Source organism: Histomonas meleagridis (assembly GCF_020186115.1).
Source record: "Histomonas meleagridis strain 2922-C6/04-10x chromosome Unknown contig_5, whole genome shotgun sequence".
Classification (NCBI taxonomy): Eukaryota; Parabasalia; order Tritrichomonadida; family Dientamoebidae; genus Histomonas; species Histomonas meleagridis.
The window spans coordinates 170,387-187,196 of record NW_027150892.1 but is presented as its reverse complement, the minus strand read 5'-3'; the positions used below and the strand labels follow the sequence as shown (position 1 = coordinate 187,196).

Genomic DNA, 16,810 nt, shown 5'->3' with positions numbered 1-16,810 from the left:
AAGTAATGATGTTATTTTGAAATTATGGATTGATCTTTAAATTTTTGAGTTGCCAAATCCGAAATTTATAATAATGAAATGATCAAATTTGCAAATTTTTTAGTGTAATTAACGAATTAAACATTATAATTTTGGTATGACTGTCATATGTCATACGTTTTGATGAAATTAATTAGTATAATAAGTTGAGTGTTACAGATAATTCGTTTGGTGGTATGATGGTAAATTTCAATATCATTCAATTACCCCATATCGTTGCCCAAGCGGCTGTATTCGAATTTGAATTATAATACGTTTAAAAACCACTCAATTAGCCCATATCGTTATCCAAGGTGGTTTTATTCAGAAAATCATTTCCGATACGGAAAAAACCGCTTTTAGGTTATTGTTGCGAAAAGCATTGGGTTGGGTTTTCATCATCTATGTAGAATTGGGAAAAACGAGCATCATTATTAAAACTGTTGAGAATTTAAATTAACATCAAAGAAAAGAAAATAAAGTTTTCAACATAAATAAATTGAATAATTTCCAAATTTGGAATTTTAATCTCAAATCATAATAATAGATTTTGATTATAGCAAATAAATATCAATGTTTTTTGTTGAATTTTCGAACGATCCAAATATTTCGAAAAATAAGGAAATTGTAAACTTCGGAAATTCGACTTTTTCAATTTATTTTCATCTGCCATTTGAATTTATTCTTCAATGGAAAAACGAATCCGAATTTAAAGAAAGAAAGGTTCAATTGAATTTATTATACTTTTAGAACATGTGCAGCATTGGCAAAAGGTCATCTCGTAAATGCAAAACCGACAATGCATTCCCAATCGATATAATTGATACAGATGGCGGATCCAAGAACAAACTTCCCATTGTACAAACTAACGCTCTTTTAGCAGCAGAGAACGCCAGTGACCCCGAATATTGCCTTGGCAGCTTGAATAAACCAGCTTTTGTGATAAATCCATCTGTCAATAGTGTTGAATCATTATCCGGCATCACGTAAAATGCAAACCATTGTTGATCGTCAAGATTTACAGCGTATAAATATGTGTAATCCGAATCAATTTGTCCTCCGATGACAAATAAATAATGACATGCAACTACGCACATCGCGTCAGTAAGTTCTGGTGGTGGAGCTGTGCCTCCACAGCGCATTATCTCAAAGGTTCCAAGCTCGCGATCAAATTTGGCAAGTGGATGTCCACGTGTAGATCCAAAAACATAACTGAATCGACTGCCAAGTTCATCACAATAAACAGCGGCACGCCGACCACTGATTTCGACTTCTTTGGCTTGACAACTGCCATCACTAAAATTATATTCATACATATCGTTAAGAATTACCCCGTTAAAGCCGCTCCAGACAAAGAGTGTGGATGATGATCCTAAAAATAGAATACATTTTTCACGAGGTGGAATTTGACAGTCAAATCTGGTAATTTGTAAAGTTTCAAGATTAATAGAATGCAAATCAGAAAGATAACCACGCGGATCAGTGCCACCAAAAATTATCATTTCACGACCATATAAGATTGCAGAGCAGTTGGTACGTGGAGATAAAATTGAGTCTGAAATCTTTCGCCAAAGAAGAGTTTTAAGGTCAAGTGCCCACATGTCATTAAGGTGGTGACCATGAGCATCAATACCATAACAAATTATTAAGCAGTCTGTTACTGGATCATAAACATGGCATTGACCTGTACGTGCAATAGGTGATTCACATGGTGGTAGATACATTGACCAAACCCCATTAAATGGTGGTCTAGCAATAGTTGTTTTAAGTGAATAAACATTTTTATTTGATCCAATTGCTTGTGAATATTCACTTTGCTTAGATCGTTTTACTGGCATCATTGGTGGGGCTCCAACGGATTTAAGATATTCAATGTTGTTTCTGCTTGTTGTATTTCCCATTTTGCCGGTGAAAATATGATAACCGAAAAAACCGAAAATAAACTTATCAATAATCTGAGTATAATGTAACCAACTTCTTCCAGAATGCGAGTTTAAAGTGAAAAACTAAAGTTAATAGCAAAGAATAAAAGACATGTTTACAATCCTTTAAGATATTGATTATTATATAAGTTTTCATTTAATCCGTATTAAATTAGAAGTTTTTTTGGCCAAAAAGAAGTAGAGAATAATATTGTTTGAATTAGTAATGATACGTTTTATTTTATGAGATTCTTTAACAAACATTTATTAATAAAGTCTTAAAAATGGAAGTGTCAATTTTGGTTCCTCATCAAGTGGATCTGCATTTTCCTCTGGCGCAAACTCCGGTAATTGATTCTTAGGCTCAATTTGTTCATTTGAATCTTCATCATCTTCTTCATTATCATGTTCATTCGTAGATAGATTGCTACTATTTACTACAGGCTCATTTGAATCTTCATCATCTTCTTCATTATCATGTTCATTCGTAGATAGATTACTACTATTTACTACAGGCTCATTTTCATTTTCTTCTTCTCTGTTTTCATTGTTTTGATCGAATTGTGTGGTTTCTTCCATTTATGTAACACTACATAAAATTTGACGACAAAAAGCACTTAAATTTTTTTTTAAAAAATGTGATTTTCGATTGTTGTGCTATCTGCAATAAATTAATGGAATATATTCAAGATTACAACATGATCTCATTTCCAAAAGAATGGGGAAGAAAAGAAATCACTCAAATTCCAAAAGAAATTACTTGTTGTGTTATTGATTTAAGTTTTATAGTTTCTTCAAAACTTGATCCAAAGTTAGATATTCATTCAAATGGAGATGTTACTATAATGGATCTTCATTGCGTTGATGAAATTGAGCATAGTTTATGCATACATGTCCATAACTTTGAACCATATTTTTATATTTCTATTCCAAATGATTTTAATGAAACAAAGTTAAAATCCTTTCAAAGTAAAATAAATTTTTTAATCGGATCAAAAATACCTGTGATTAGTAAACTTGAAATTGTAACAAAAATAAAATTTATGTATTATCACCCTGAAAAAGAACGATTTTTAAAAATTACAACAAGAACACCAAATCAAATATTACAAATATGTCGAATATTTGAAGAAAAGAAATTTGTCTTTCCTAATTTTGATATAGAAATATTTGAAGCTAATGTTAATTATATAATTCGATTTATGAGTGATATTCATATTAGTGGGTGTTCATGGATAACAATAAACAATTTTTTTGAAACACCGTTAAAAGATTATAACACAATATCACAAATAGAAATTGATGTTTCATATGAAAATATCAAGCCAATAAATGAACTTACATATCCACAATTTAGAATTATGTCATTTGATATTGAAGTTTTTAGTGAGGATTCTCATTTTACAGAAGGAAATCAAGTTATTCAAATTTGTGGTCATTTAAAAACTTGTAATCATTTATCATCATTTGCTTTAACATTAGGTACATGCTTACCTATAATTGGAACAAACGTATATCAATTCGACGATGAAAAAACATTATTATTAAGTTTTCAAAAATTAATTCGATTTTTTGATCCAGATATTATTATAGGATACAATATTATTAATTATAAATTACCACATTTAATCAAAAGAAGTAAATTCATTGGATGTAATGAATTTTGTGCCTTAAGTAAATATAAAAGTAAATATTGTAAATTAAAAAAGGTAAGAAGGTTTATCAAAGCACTTGGAAGAAGAGATTTTGAAGAAGTTAAAATTGAAGGAATCATTGTTTATGATATGCTTATATCAATTCAACTTGAACATAAATTACGATCTTATTCACTTAATTCAGTTTCAATTCATTTTTTAAATGAACAAAAAGAAGAATTACATTATATAACTATATCAAAATTATTTAAAGGTAATTCATTAGATCGACATCGTATTGGAATTTATTGTATAAAAAACTCTTTGTTGTCATTAAAATTAATGGAAAAATTATTGTCAATTATTAATTCGATTGAATTATCACGAATTTGTCATGTTCCTATAAATTATTTATTAAATAAAGGACAACAAATTCGAGTTTTTTCTCAAATACTAAGAAAAGCTAATGAACATGAAATGATAATACCATATTATAAAATAGACAAAACTGATATACAATTTAAAGGTGCAATGGTTATTGAGCCTAAAATTGGATTATATACAAATCCAATTATATCATTAGATTTTGCTTCTTTATATCCATCAATAATGATTTCATATAATATATGTTATTCAACAATTCTCTTATCTAGCAAAAATTTAAAAAAAGAATATATAGTTTCACCAAATAATGTTATATTCATAAAAGAAAGAATTGGAATTTTACCTGAAATACTTATTGAATTATTAAATGAAAGAAAAAAAGTAATGGAATTAATTAAAACTGAAACTGATCCAAATTTAATTAATATTTATAAATGTCGTCAATTAGCTTTAAAAATTTCTGCAAACTCTGTTTATGGATTTACTGGTTCATCAACTGGTAGACTTTCATTAATACAACTCTCAGAAGCTATTACAAGTTTTGGTAGAAGTATAATACAAAAAACTAAAAATGAAACAGAAACTAATATGAATAAAAATGTGATTTATGGCGATACTGATTCAATTATGATTGATATAGGTAAAGAATCTATTAAAAACGCAATAAAAATTGGTGAAAATATTTCTTCTTTTGTTTCAAATTTATTTGTTGAACCAATTCAACTTCAATTCGAAGGTATATATCAGCCATTAATTTTAATGTCAAAAAAACATTATGTTGGAATTATTCATAAAACGTTAAATGATGATGGTATAATTGTGACAAAAGGAATTGAAACTATTCGAAGAGATAATTGTTTACTTGTACAGCAAATGTTACACTATTTAATAAAGTTTTTATTGATTGAAAATGATATTTTAAAAGCAAAAAATTTTGTTTACTCAATTATTAAAGATCTTTTTAACCAAAAAATTGATTATTCATTTTTAGTTATCTCAAAAACATTTGGTAAAAATGAAGAAGAATATAAAAACAAGCAACCTCATATCCAATTATTAAATCGTATTAAAAGAAGAGGATTAGAATTTATACCAAGAATTGGAGATAGAATTCCATATTTAATAATACAAAAGAAAACATATAATATTTATGATAGAAGTGAAGATCCGATTTATACACTAAAAAATGGATTACAAATTGATGCAAAATATTATTTAGAAAATCAATTAAAAAAACCTTTAATTCGTCTTTTAAAATCATTTATTAACGAAAATGACATTAATGACCTATTTAAAGTTTCACATATAAAAAACAAATCTTCAAAAATTCAAAACTTATTGCAGAAAAAAGATTCAATTATTACTTATATGAAACATGAAGAAACATGTATTTGTGGAAATAAAATCATTGAACAGAACAAAAAACCAATTTGTAATAAATGTGAAAATTTAATTGATGAAATTTATCAAGAGAAAATAAAATTATACAAACATGCAGAAATCGATCAAAGTAAGCTCTGGACACAATGCCAAAGATGTCAAAAGTCATTTACATTTCATAATTTTTGTGTTGCAAATGAATGCCCAATTTTTTATAGAAGAACAAGTGCACAAATTGATTTAGAAGACATCTATAAAATACTTTGTAAATTTGATACATTTATATCATAAATTTATATATGGCAGTAAAAAAATTTTTCATTTAAAATACCTTGGCAATAAAAATTTATATCAGATGATGTAAGTACAACATTTTCAAAAAACAATGAATCAACGTCTAATAAGAATTTAAAATCAAAGGCATAAGATATCTTTTAAAATAAGTCTAAAAAAAAAATGTCAACCAAAAAATTTTTAATAGGATGGAATGAATTTAGAAGAAGTAATTATTTTTTTTAAAAAATGTATTAATAAAAATATTTTTTTTTCACAATATAAAATTGGTTGTAGTTGCATCATTTCATAGATATAATGAATAATCACATTTAGGTTGACACCTTTAGAAAATGATGAAAACTAATTTTTATAAAACATCAATAAAATACTACAGATTCCAATCCAAATGGGTTTAACCGTTTTTTCCCCGCCATTTTTTAATGAAATCAAACTCATCTAAATCCATAAAAGAGTTATCAAAACCAATTCCCACTGGAGATTTAATGAAAGGATTACTCAAATTTTATTCTCCAACAACTTCAAGACATATTATCAGAGTACTCGCAGGATTCAATTATAAAATGCGTTACCAGCAAATTAGATATTTGAAGATGACGACAATCGAGCTAGATGATCTTAGGCCTGTGACATGTATAAAGCTAGGTGACATTTGTAATTTAAAGCCTCAGATTATTACAAAAGCACTAAAGAAATTTAGTAAACATAGAAATCCAATAGGTAATAAGAAAAAATTAACTGATGAACAAGAAGAAACAGTAATTCAGCATATTTGTGCTAAGTGCAATGACCACATGCCTCTCTCTTCAAAAGAAATTCTAGATTTTTGTTTGAAACAACTCAAAATAGAATTAACAGATGGGTGGCTTCAAAAATTTATAAAGCGACATTCTAATCGAATTCAGAGGGCTGTTTCATACCCCCAATAAGATAAGCGTTTATGAATAACAAAAGAACATTGTTATTATTATCTATACATCTTAAAAAATGAAGTGAATGGAAAATTCGCCGAAATAGTATTTAATGATGATGAAACGGGTTCATCTGAATGGATAGACAAAAAAATACGAAATGTTATTGTGTAATGTCATGGTGAAGACGTACGTATTACTCACAAAGTTAGAAGATCTACAAAATTACAAACAATGTTAGGATGCATTTCAGCTGCAGGTGATGTATTAACACCTGTTTTGATCCATTCAAGGAAAACAGTAGACAATGAATTATATGCAAAAGGTTTAAGGGAAGGAACCGACGTTATTCTGAAGTATTCAGAATCTGGGTATATTAATTCGTTAATCTTTGAGGAATGGATCGAACATTTTTCTGTCACTTTTGTGAATGACACAAGAAAATCATTAAATTTACAGAATGAAGAGGCAATTTTATTTCTTGATGGATGTAGTTCGCATATATCAGATAAGGTGAAAACAATATTGGGTCTGAACAAAATTAAAATGATCACGTTCCCGCCACATGCTACCTATATTTTCCAAATGCTTGATTTAGTCACTTTTGGCGTTTTAAAGCATATTAAACCAAGTATCACTTCACCATTCTTAAAAAATTCGCAAGCACACAATATATATAAATATTTGGGGGCGTTTGAGATTGCTACAATCTCTTCTAACAATAGATCTGCATTTTTTAATGCAGGTTTCATTTTTGATACGTCTATACATCCCTATAAAATCATGATAAACGAAAATCAAATTAAGGAAAGATAGAGGGACTTAACTTAATATCAGAGGTAGAATTTCAAAGCAATTTCCCCGGAGCAAGAAGGAAAGAGTTTGGATTCATTTATAAACAATTTTTCTAATTTTTTGATTCTCTCTTTAAATTTTAAAAATAATATTTTAATATAAAATTATATATCTATTTGCATAATAAATATATTTATAACTTTTAAAAAATATTGTATATTAATGAAGATATTTTTGTTTTATTTTGAGTTTCCACCACTTTTTCATGAAAACGGTTAAGCCCATTTGGATTGGATAACCCCATTTAGATTGGAATCTGTATATTCAAATAATAATTAAAATTGTATAATTATGATTTTTAATTTATTTTTGGTTTATTAAATGAAAAGACATTTGATATATATAACCTCCTGAATATTATAGGAATAAGCAAAGTAACAATTGCTAATCATTCAATGAGAATGAATTAAATCTTAATATCGGAATACCACAAATGCATGATTCATATGGAGCAGTTATTGCACAAGAATTAGAAAAAGAACTTAACAAAGTAAAAATAATCAATGATAATGAAGGAGAATTTGTTGGAACCTCATTCCAATGTTATCATAAAGTACGGTGTGAAAAATGAAGAATTCAACCATACAATCCAGAACAAAATAGGAAAATGAAAAAGTGGTGGCAAACTTATGAAGATCGAAAATGAAAAGCCACTCTTTGGTGATATATGGTTTCCCACTTTTCCGTAGAATCTCGATGTATAAAAGAAATCAGTAAAATTGCATTATCAATTAATTTTTTTAATAAATTGTCTTTAATATGCTTTGATTATAATTTTGTAATTTTTATTGTATATTGAGAAAATGTACATCTTTAAAAATTTTTAAATTTCGTACAACGAACGTTAGGGGGACACCCTATAAAATCAATGCTAAAAAAATTTAGCAAATAATTTTTTTAAGTGGTTTTTATCAGGCTTTTCCAAACAAATCATGGTATTCGATCAACTGATCGATTGGTCAACACCAACTGACCTCTTGCTCTATATTGTATATATCAGATCAATCTGTACTGCACATACTTTGTGCGTTTAGTTAAAGAACAACCGTTTAATTCTAAACACCCACAGAGCCTATCGCAAAGAGCAAAAACTTATAGATCTGCGTTAATTTCATTTTAAAAGTTGTCTTATAATCGAAAGACACTTCGAATAATTTATAAAAAAGTCATCAAAATCATTTTTTTTCATTATGGAAACCTCCTTGGGGAAGAATTGCTGTTACATTCGTTGAATGAGCTCCAAATATAGGGTACTCGGTTAATTCGTGCAATTCTTATGATAATAATATCTTATAAGATATTAATGAAATTTTCTCACTACAAATCAGTTGCTGCTCAAAAAGTGGATGAGTTTCACTATCAATTGAGCATGCTAATCCAATATCATATATATATAAAAATTAATCTAAAAAGTTTATCGAAAGGGTGTGTAGCTCAGTGGTAGAGCGCTACATTTGCATTGTAGAGGCCTGGGGTTCGATCCCCCACACATCCATTTTTTTCTGATCAGGTATATTGATATTTGCTAATGATGAACACCGATAAAATAAATAATTTCCAATCGTTGTGACTGAATTTAAGAGTGTAATATTTTTTAATGCTGAACAATAAGAAAATCAATAATTACCAATTAAAGTTACTGAATTAGGAATAATTATGCTATCTAAAGACTCACATTTACAAAATAAACAATTTTAAATTGAATCAACTAATTCATGAATTTCAATATATATTAATTTGTAATAATGATATTTGTTAAATGATGATGAACAATAATAAAATGAATAATTTCCAATTGTTGTCACAGAATTTAAAATTTCATATGTAGTGTCGGTTATACCATTTGGATAGCAAGGAATTGTTGTACAATCTTTATTATAAAGAATTCCATCCTTTCCATTACAATAATCAGCATTTTGATCAGATACAGTAATAAATTGAAGTTTGGGACAATCTGAAAAAGCACGATTACCAATTAATTTGACTGATTTTGGAACAGTATTTGTTATTGATGAACACTGATAAATAATAAATTTCCTATTATTTCCACATTTTACCCAATTGTTAATGTTGTCAAATTAGAACAATCAGAAAATACAGAATTCCCAATTGAATTTGGAATTACAATATTTACAAATGAACATTCTTCAAACGCATAATTTTCAATTGTTTCAACATTGTCCCCAAGCGTAATTGCTTTCAATGCACAACATGAAAATACATAATTTCCATTAATATAACAGAATTTGGAATTATGATATTTGAAAATGAATTCATTCAGTGAACGCATAGCAATTGATTGTTTTTATTACCTAAGTTAACTGTTCTCGAATCATAACAACTATTAAATGAATAATTTCCAATAGTTTCAACTGAATTTGGAATTGAAATCGAAATTAATGCTGAACAATAATAAAACGAATAACTTTCAATGGTTGTAACTGTATTTGGGATTTCAAATATTTTATTGGTCATACTCATTGGATACCAAACAATTGTGAAATCTTTGCTATTAAGAATTCCATTATCTCCATTACAATATCAACTTTAATTAATGTTTTTCATTGGTAAAACGATTTAGATTCAATCTCGTTAATTCGACCACTTATTGTTAGATGAATTGTTAAACTTCATATGTTTCAAGTGATTTCATAAAAAAATAAGAAAAATAAAAACGGAAGAGCATTACAATTTGAATTTTTATTTTTTGATTTTTTTGATACACTAATTTCGATGAAAAACTAAGAATTTTAACAAAAAATATCATGAGAATAATTGAAATTCGTAAAGTGGTCAATGAAATGATGTTAAATTTATCTAACTTTATGTTTATAAATAATAGATATTTTAAAAAATTTGCCAAAAAACTGAATTTACCAGCAAAGATTTTATTGGGAAATACTTTGTGATATCGACAAAATAATTGTTACTAAAATTTAGTATGGAAGAGAAATTCATATAGTATACTTTTCAGAGGTTTTATTTTTTCTTGATTTTTCTGAAAGATAGTTTTTTGAGTCAAAAATTAAGTACAGGGGTACTTTTACTTAAGGTATAAAGTTAACTTTATTCAAATAAGAAATTAAAATTAATGCAATATTATTATTATTATTTTCATATAATGCAATCACTTATGAAAAGAAATTTAAAGCATTTCATATGGTTGTTCGATGGTTTTATTTTTTCTTTGATTTGATAATTTCTAATAGCATATAATCACAAAGATAGTTGTTAATCAAAAAATATATTAAATATATTAAATTATTATCAAAAAACTCATATTTACTTTGGTACATTCTAATAGAATATTTATTTAATGTGTTTCCAAGCATGTCAATGTCAAAAAGTTATTTGTAATTACATTTTGTAAAATGGAAATTAAACTGTTTCATTTTCGAAACGATGATACAACCAATATAATTATTATTAAATAATGAAGAAATACCTTAAGAAGAACTTCAGATGTCAAAAAATGATTTTCATTGAACTCAAAGCGTTTATTATAAAATAGTTATGCATGATCTTTGTAATGTTGTTTCCAAAATATTTTTGTTGAAGTTTTTCTTACAATGCACTTTATAATATTGATGTTTTTATGTATTTACATTTTGCTTTGTGAATATATTTGTTATAATGTATATTGCTATTTTGATGATTTTCATATGTTTGTGTGTTTATATAAACTTTTGTTTTGATACAATTATTTCGATTGTTTTATGCGAACATTTGATCTTTGAGTTGATTTTGATTATTAGGAATGTGCGCTTCATTTCCATTTTTAATTGAAAATGAAGATTTGATATTTGTAGAAGAGGAATATGAATTAGAATTTTGGTTTGTACTTTTTTTCAAGGAGTAAATTTACTATTTCTGTGTATCCTTTCTTTTGTGCAATTTGAAGTGCTGTTTCAAATTATTAAAACACATTTCAAATTGTTAAAACATATTCTAAATTATTAAAACATATTATAAATTATTCAAATGAATGTCTTTTACATTAACATCAATTCCTTTTTGTTCTAAAAGTAATTTTACTATTTCTATATTATTATTTCTAACTGCTATATGAAGTGCTGTTTCAAATTATTAAAAAATATTCCAAATTATTAAAACATATATAAAATTATTAAAACATATTTCAAATTATTAAAACATATTTCAAATTATTAAAATGAATATTTTTTGCATTATCATCAATTCCTTTATCTAAAAGTAATTTTACTATTTCTATATTATTATTTCTAACTGCTATATGAAGTGCTGTTTCAAATTATTAAAAAATATTCCAAATCATTAAAACATATATAAAATTATTAAAACATATTATAAATTATTAAAACATATTCCAAATTATTAAAACATATTCCAAATCATTAAAACATATTTTAAATTATAAAAACATATTTTAAATTATTAAAACATATTTCAAATTATTCAAATGAATATTTATTGCATTAACATCAATTCCTTTTTCTAAAAGTAATTTTACTATTTCTATATTATTATTTCTAACTGCTATATGAAGTGCTGTTTCAAATTATTAAAAAATATTCCAAATCATTAAAACATATATAAAATTATTAAAACATATTATAAATTATTAAAACATATTCCAAATTATTAAAACATATTTTAAATTATAAAAACATATTTTAAATTATTAAAACATATTTCAAATTATTCAAATGAATATTTATTGCATTAACATCAATTCCTTTTTCTAAAAGTAATTTTACTATTTCTATATTATTATTTCTAACTGCTATATGAAGTGCTGTTTCAAATTATTAAAAAATATTCCAAATCATTAAAACATATATAAAATTATTAAAACATATTATAAATTATTAAAACATATTCCAAATCATTAAAACATATTTTAAATTATAAAAACATATTTTAAATTATTAAAACATATTTCAAATTATTCAAATGAATGTCTTTTACATTAACATCAATTCCTTTTTCTAAAAGTAATTTTACTATTTCTATATTATTATTTCTAACTGCTATATGAAGTGCTGTTTCAAATTATTAAAAAATATTCCAAATCATTAAAACATATATAAAATTATTAAAACATATTTCAAATTATTAAAACATATTTTAAATTATAAAAACATATTCTAAATTATTAAAACATATTCCAAATTATTCAAATGAATGTCTTTTACATTAACATTAATTCCTTTTTGATCTAAAAGTAATTTTACTATTTCTATATTATTATTTCTAACTGCTATATGAAGTGCTGTTTCAAATTATTAAAACATATTCTAAATTATTAAAACAGATTATAAATTATTAAAACATATATAAAATTATTAAAACATATATAAAATTATTAAAATATATCCTAAATTATTAAAGCATATTCTAAATTACTAAAACATATTCCAAATTATTTAAATGAATATCTTTTGCATTAACATCAATTCCTTTTTGTTCTAAAAGTAATTTTACTATTTCTATATTATTATTTCTAACTGCTATATGAAGTGCTGTTTCAAATTATTAAAAAATATTCCAAATTATTAAAACATATTTCAAATTATTCAAATAAATATGAAAATATTCAAATGAATATTTATTGCATTAACATCAATTCCTTTTTCTAAAAGTAATTTTACTATTTCTATGTTATTATTTCTAACTGCTATATGAAGTGCTGTTTCAAATTATTAAAAAATATTCCAAATTATTAAAAAATATTCCAAATTATTAAAACATATATAAAATTATTAAAACATATATAAAATTATTAAAACATATATAAAATTATTAAAATATATCCTAAATTATTAAAGCATATTTGAAATTCTTAAAACATATTCCAAATTATTCAAATGAATGTCTTTTACATTAACATCAATTCCTTTATCTAAAAGTAATTTTACTATTTCTACATTATTATTTTTAACTGCTATATGAAGTGCTGTTCCAAATTATTAAAACATATTACAAATTATTAAAACATATATAAAATTATTAAAACATATTCCAAATTATTTAAATGAATATCTTTTGCATTAACACTAATTCCTTTTTGATCTAAAAGTAATTTTACTATTTCTATATTATTATTTCTAACTGCTATATGAAGTGCTGTTCCAAATTACTAAAACATATTCTAAATTATTAAAATAAATATATTTTGCATTAACATCAATTCCTTCTTTATCTAAAAGTAATTTTACTATTTCTATATTATTATTTCTAACTGCTATATGAAGTGCTGTTTCAAATTATTAAAAAATATTCCAAATTATTAACACAAATATTTTTTGCATTAACACCAATTCCTTTTTGATCTAAAAGTAATTTTACTATTTCTATATTATTATTTCTAACTGCTATATGAAGTGCTGTTTCAAATTATTAAAACATATTCTAAATTATTAAAACACACTCCAAATTATTAAAACATATTTCAAATTATTAAAACATGTTACAAATTATTAAAACATATATAAAATTAATAAAACATATTCTAAATTATTAAAATAAATATATTTTGCATTAACATTAATTCCTTTTTGATCTAAAAGTAATTTTACTATTTCTATATTATTATTTCTAACTGCTATATGAAGTGCTGTTTCAAATTATTAAAAAATATTCCAAATTATTAAAAAATATTCCAAATTATTAAAACATATTATAAATTATCAAAACATATTCTAAATTATTCAAATGAATCGTTTTTGCATTAACATCAATTCCTTTTTGTTCGAAAACATATTTCACAAGTTCAATATTTGCTGATTCTGAAGCAAATGACAAAATATTTTTTGGAATTTGATTATTTTGAAGGAAATTTTTCAAGAGAAATAAATTTCCATTTCTTGCTGATTCGTTTATATTATCAGCATTAACATTAATTCCTTTTTCTTCTAAAAATGCTAAAATTTCATAATTATCTTTTTTAATACAAAAACTTACTAAATCATTAGTTTTATCTTCAGACATTTTTGGCGTTGATTGTATTTTTTCTAATTTATTTTCATAAATGTATTTAAAGACATCATTTTGATGATATTCAATTGCTGTTTCAGATGCTTTATCAAATGATGAATGATTTTGTTCACATAAATGAATGATTTCTTCATTTCCACCTGCAACTGCATATTTACCCGTGTTTAATACATTTGAACCATTCATAAGTAAATATTTAAAACATTTTATAGAAGAAAAAAATGCTGCATAATCAATTAATGTAACATCTTCTTCGTTAATAAAAGAACATCTTTCATAAAGTGATGGCTCAATTGTTTGGTTAAAATCAAAATTAATTTGTGATGATATTTCTTGAAGTTTTTCTATTTCATCATTTCGAATTATTTTTGCAATTTCATTTGGATTATGTCCAATTTTAATTAATTTTTTATGAAGTTCAAAATCATTCTTCGAAAGTTCTTCATAATTTTTAAAAAAGTATTTTTCTATTGGATCATTTTCATTAAACCCAAATGAAAAATGGTTTTGGTTTTCTTTTTCTGTTTTATAATGAGAAAAATATTTTGAATTAATATTTTTAGTGATATTTTTATCAATTAAATTTTGTTCAATCATTTGTTCGATTAAATAATATGATTCTTGTGTGCTGAATGTAGATATACGTTTGATAAAAATTGAAATTAGTTTGTCGACACTTTGATTATTTTCTTCTTCTTTAGATTGAAGTGTTTTTAAAAAAATTAAGTAAGCATCAAATACATGCTTTTGTGATGAAAATGCATTATAAACGATGTTACTTATAATAATATTGAATGTATTTGGGAAATTTCCATCGAATAATTCCAAGACTTTATTTGCAGATGCCTGGAAGTTTCCTTGAGTTAGACTGAATATAGTTTTCTCAAGCTCAACTAGGAATTTCAAGCATGTTGATAAATTATTCATATTTTGATCTCCTGTGTTTATGGTGGTATCATCATTAAGCATGTGCTCCAAGTAACGATTGTATTAAATTTTATTCTATTATGAGTTCATTGAAAAAAATTTCTGAGAGATCGCTAGCGATTCGAGTAAACCAAAGAAAAATTGTCATCTCAATACAAGTTGTTTTTTCGGATGTTGTTTATTAGAATGTTGTTTTTTTATAATTCGAAGAATATTTATATAAAAAAATTGTGTTCTGAATTCAAAATCTTAATTAATTTTGAAAAATTATCTAAAATCAAAGTTGATCCCAAAATAAAATTCATTAAATGCTATCTACATCTGATGTACTATTAGTACAGTACTAATGAGCCCTTTCTGTCTGAGCTTTACATGGTTTTTTATATCAATTCCTTTATATGTTTTTTATATCTGTATATTCGGATATACAAAAAAAACTATACATGACACTCTTCATCTTGGTTTATTTATATAGTAGATTTTTACCAAAATCCCAAAAGCATAATGTTCAGTCATCTCAAGTTAATCTTCGAATTATGAAAAAACTTCTTCACATTGGAATCCATAATACATACAAATTTACAACTGATATTTATAAAAGCAGAACTTAATGGTAATGACAATTGGACATTTGATAGTCAAATTGTCATTACCATTAACGGTCAACCAGTATTTTGCTATCGTTCAACAACTTGCCAACATTGAAATCGATCTTTCCTTCATTAAAAATGCAAATTTCATGAGGCAATATCGACGCGATGGGAAACAAAATGTTGAAGTGCCAATTGGATTTGCTGTTTTTATTCCAAAATCAGATGAATATGTTTGACTTCATTTAAGACGTGAAGCTCAATTATCTCCACTTTGTGTATCTCCATCGAAATTAATAGAAAAGTAACATAAATTGAGGTTGATATTAGATAATGTTATCAAAAAATAATTTATCCTTTAAAATTGAAATATATTCAAGATCAAATTAAAATCGAAGCATCTAAAAAGTCATAAAGAAATAGTTAATGGATAATGTATAATATATAATGTAATGTATAATATATAATGTAATGTATAATATATAATGTAATGTATAATATATAATGTAATGTATAATGTATAATGGATAATATATAATGTAAAATGGATAATTAATAATAACTAATGTATATCAACTATTTATATTATATATTACATTGTCTATTATGTATTGCATTGTCTATTATACATTAAATTATATATTATACATTATACATTACATTATATATTATACATTATATATTATACATTATATATTATACATTATATATTATACATTATATATTATACATTATATATTATACATTATATATTATACATTATATATTATACATTATATATTATACATTATATATTATACATTATATATTATACATTATATATTATACATTATATATTATACATTATATATTATACATTATATATTATACATTATATATTATACATTATATATTATACATTATATATTATACATTATATA

General features: G+C 24.5%; 2 protein-coding genes across 2 annotated transcripts; both read right to left on the bottom strand.

Annotated features, from left to right (window-relative positions):
- Window positions 1-764: 764 nt before the first annotated feature.
- On the bottom strand, window positions 765-1,919 carry GO595_006897 (Kelch motif family protein; the record flags this gene model as incomplete). Its single annotated transcript, XM_067920301.1, has 1 exon — window positions 765-1,919. The coding sequence occupies one exon, from the start codon at window positions 1,917-1,919 to the stop codon at window positions 765-767; it is 1,155 nt and encodes a 384-aa protein (XP_067772939.1).
- A 288-nt stretch (window positions 1,920-2,207) lies between these two features.
- On the bottom strand, window positions 2,208-2,519 carry GO595_006896 (uncharacterized protein; the record flags this gene model as incomplete). Its single annotated transcript, XM_067920300.1, has 1 exon — window positions 2,208-2,519. The coding sequence occupies one exon, from the start codon at window positions 2,517-2,519 to the stop codon at window positions 2,208-2,210; it is 312 nt and encodes a 103-aa protein (XP_067772938.1).
- Between the last annotated feature and the right edge of the window lie 14,291 nt (window positions 2,520-16,810).